Genomic DNA, 3,835 nt, shown 5'->3' on the forward strand with positions numbered 1-3,835 from the left:
AATCAAGTAGAATGAGAAAAGAGCAATCAATCGGCGAATCTGTCTCCACTGCTAAGTCGCTAATGCAGCAAACATTTATTTGTTTTGAGAAATTTCAGTCTTCACCACGGTAATGACTCGCTACTTCCTGCCACGGTAATGACTCGCTACTTCCTGGGGAAGGTTTCCTTCACATATTTGATTCTGATTCTTTATTTCCGTGAGCCACGGGATCATTGGATAAACATATTTTCAAGAAATCATCATAATTCTTAACTCAAAATAATAAAAATAAAATACATATATTAATTTATTTATCAATGACGATGAAACATTTCAATTCGTAAAACAGGCACAAGATATCAGGTTTGATTTCATATTATTCATAAAACAGTATCTGTGTATGCACGCTGTGAAAAACCGTTACTGCGAGAAAATGACTCTTTGGAAGTGAGCGATTCTTGTGAACGGTGTCGATTTGGCAGAAGTCGATAGTGTTTGATTAGTTCTTCTGGTGAGTGGGAATTGGAATCAGCAAACTTGCGCAGCCGCTTACTCTCAACATCACGACATGCTGAGATCCGGCGGACTGACGAAACTCCGGTAGAATAGGAATATTCTGAGAAATTTCGTCCCAATGTATACTTTGTGTGGTCGCAAAACATTCGTAAAAATACTTTCCTAAATTTTGTACTCATGACGGAATATAGAATGAAATTAACGGCAGCATTCACCGATATTAAAATGTTGGCCACATTTCCTGCTATGATACGATAATTATGTCCAGATTTAGTTAATGTAACCCCAGCAAGGTCGATATAAGTGTTAAATATTATCATGGCTGCTGTTGGGAGTTGACAGATAATAAACACAAAAGCGACACCTATCAGCATACACGTGACCTTTGTTTGTTCCCCTGAACGTCTCTCACCCGGACGGTTAACAGCAACATACGTCATTCTTCGTCTTAGGCGGTTTGCTTTGCACACAGATCGAATCAAAATGATGTTGAAACTTAGCAACACAGCCAGTGGTGCAAAACTGAAGACGAGCACTATAAGCCAGTTGTAGTACACGCTGTACCCGTGGCTCTCTCCCATTTCAGTGAATTCTATTTGGTATGTTGTTACGTTAGTACTGTTTCGTAATTCAATTTTTTCGTAAACTTCACGTACAAAAAATTCAGGTGACATAGCAAATACTACGAACAAAATAACAAACAACGTTATTATCCGGGCTCTTTTTGGCGTGCATATTGCACGACCTTTGATTGGATGACATACAACCACGTAGCGCTCCACTGTAAAGGTCACTGTCAAGGACACAGAAGTGTTCGCCCATATATCTATAAAGATTCGGGAATATAAGTAAATGTACTTGTACACCCAATGCTCATTGATTTCCTGATAATGTTTCAGACTTAATGTCATACTTGTTATCAAGTATAATATGTCGAATACAGCGAGAGCGGTCAGGTAGCAATTGGTTGATGTTTTCATACTTTTGTGAATCAAAACTGCAATACTGATGACATTTCCGCTCACACCTGCGCAAGTAATGATCGGAACAAGACATTTCTGAACTATAAGTCGAGTCAAGCGCAGTTGCTCGTCGCTAACCAATTCCAGTGGGCTGTCTATCTTGTCCTCTAATTGGGTCCCAGAAATTACACTCGAGTTTGTGAGGTTGGGAAATGGGATCCCTACCATTAGCGATGACGTGTCAAGCGATGTAGCCGCTGTTATGTTGTCCATTTCTAAAAAAAATAAATAAATAAATAAAAAAAAATTAAAAAAAATTCGTTAATCAATCGAAAATTTGATTCAAGATCAAGATTAAAGCATGCAAACTTTGCTTTACAGAGACACTTATTTAACAGATGTGTCCAGTAGTTCTAACGAGATTTATCATCCGTTGAAATTGCAGTAAAACTAGTTTGAATTGCAAAATGGCATAGGGAATTTAAAACTGTAAATAGACATACGTGTGTAGAATCCATGCAATTGCAGGGAATACTTTTTCTTAGTTTTGACTTGCTCATTCAAAAGGGAGTGGATGAATGGGAGTATGGGTGAGGGCGTCAGGTGCCTCGGTTACTGGTATATTGGATGTCACACACGAACGCATACACACACAATTGCAAGCGTGTACTGTCATGTATCCATACCCCCTCTGTATAAACAATTAGCTTTGAAAAAATTATGCACTTTGAGTTTTGTGCTCGTAAGAAAAATAATCCGATTAGTGTCACGGAGTGTAATTTATTCATTTATACATACACGATAATATATTCACCTCAGCAACGTAACATAGTGTTGCTCATATCTTAAAATGGACATCATTGATGAAGTTGCACTGAGCTATTGAAAAGAGAAACGACATTCAAGCTTTACTGGAGTGATTAGAGAAATACATAAAGAGGTCTTTGGTTTAATACAAGTTCGCGCTATTTGAATACGTCATTTGGAAAAACGTAATCAGTGAATAAGAAGGTTTCTTGAAATCGATCCCGAGTAGTTTGTTGCGATAAAAACTAATAATCTGTTTACTGAACTCTCCAGAAATCGCACAAATGTAGTTACAATGCCATTCGCAATGTAGAATCTGCACATATGCTTTACTTGGAACCTTTCTTTTTAGGAAATCGTATAGTACAATGTACGTTCCGCAGTAGTTCCGATGGATAATACGGGGTAAAAAGTATTGCGATTTATCGAGCGAAGCTGTGAAACTCGTTTAGATGTAATACGGATAAGAACTAATGCGAAATGGCGTCAATCAGGGACACATTTACACGTCAAACAAAACTGAATTTACTAGAGTGCATAGCATGTAATGAGCGATTGCATACACCTCCCGAAAGTTTAATATTCTAACAAGTCTCGTCATTGTAATGTAGATGTCAATGCATTGTTTCATCAGTACTGCTGCTTAACCCCAATACGATTCTTTTTAATACACTTTGAAACGTAATTACATTTGGTTGTGTATTCTATTTAGCTCCTTTCAAAGCACTACCGCTAAATCAAGGCCATCGCTAAATAGCAGCTACCGCTAAATCAAGGCCATCGCTAAATAGCAGCTACCGCTAAATCAAGGCCATCGCTAAATAGCAGCTACCGCTAAATCAAGGCCATCGCTAAATAGCAGCTACCGCTAAATCAAGGCCATCGCTAAATAGCAGCTACCGCTAAATCAAGGCCATCGCTAAATAGCAGCTACCGCTAAATTAAGGCCATCGCTAAATAGCAGCTACCGCTAAATTAAGGCCATCGCTAAATAGCAGCTACCGCTAAATTAAGGACATTGCTATCGCTAAATAGGAGCTACCGCTAAATCAAGTACATCGCTAAATGTCTTGTTTATATGTATAAATATTTATTTATATAGCATATTTTGAAAGTACTATATCTACACTAAATTGTTGAAAATTCAATTTTCGGCAAATATTCCACAGATTAATACATCAATCAGCAAGATAAAATCGATTCCATTCTCCGACACTATCACAATTTATTGCTTCACATGCGACAAATTACTAGCTCATTTTCAATGAGAGAAGGGAGGGAGGAGTTACAATTTCTGAAAAACAATCAAATTAATTCATACCTGTAGGCTGAATGTACGAGAGATGATCAAAGTTCTGTAACTAGTGTCTTTCGTGTGAACATTGCCCATATAAATCTCACCCAAAGGCCCCGGAACCTTTACACAGGGCCTGTTGATTTCAATGGAGTTACAGCATGGGGGCATGCTCGTTAGAATGGTTGCAGTAATAACATGTGCTTTATGTGACAAAAGTTCAGGAATGGAACATATATTTCTATAAGATATTTTACTATACCATCCATATAGC

At 37.9% G+C, this 3,835-nt stretch overlaps 1 protein-coding gene across 1 annotated transcript; it reads right to left on the reverse strand.

The window, feature by feature from the left end:
* Positions 1-335: 335 nt before the first annotated feature.
* LOC125646465 (FMRFamide receptor-like) lies at positions 336-1,759 on the reverse strand. Its single transcript, XM_048872784.2, has one exon. The coding sequence runs from the start codon at positions 1,731-1,733 to the stop codon at positions 363-365; it is 1,371 nt and encodes a 456-aa protein (XP_048728741.2). The 5' UTR covers positions 1,734-1,759; the 3' UTR covers positions 336-362.
* Between the last annotated feature and the right edge of the window lie 2,076 nt (positions 1,760-3,835).

Source organism: Ostrea edulis, chromosome 6 (assembly GCF_947568905.1).
Source record: "Ostrea edulis chromosome 6, xbOstEdul1.1, whole genome shotgun sequence".
Classification (NCBI taxonomy): domain Eukaryota; kingdom Metazoa; phylum Mollusca; class Bivalvia; order Ostreida; family Ostreidae; genus Ostrea; species Ostrea edulis.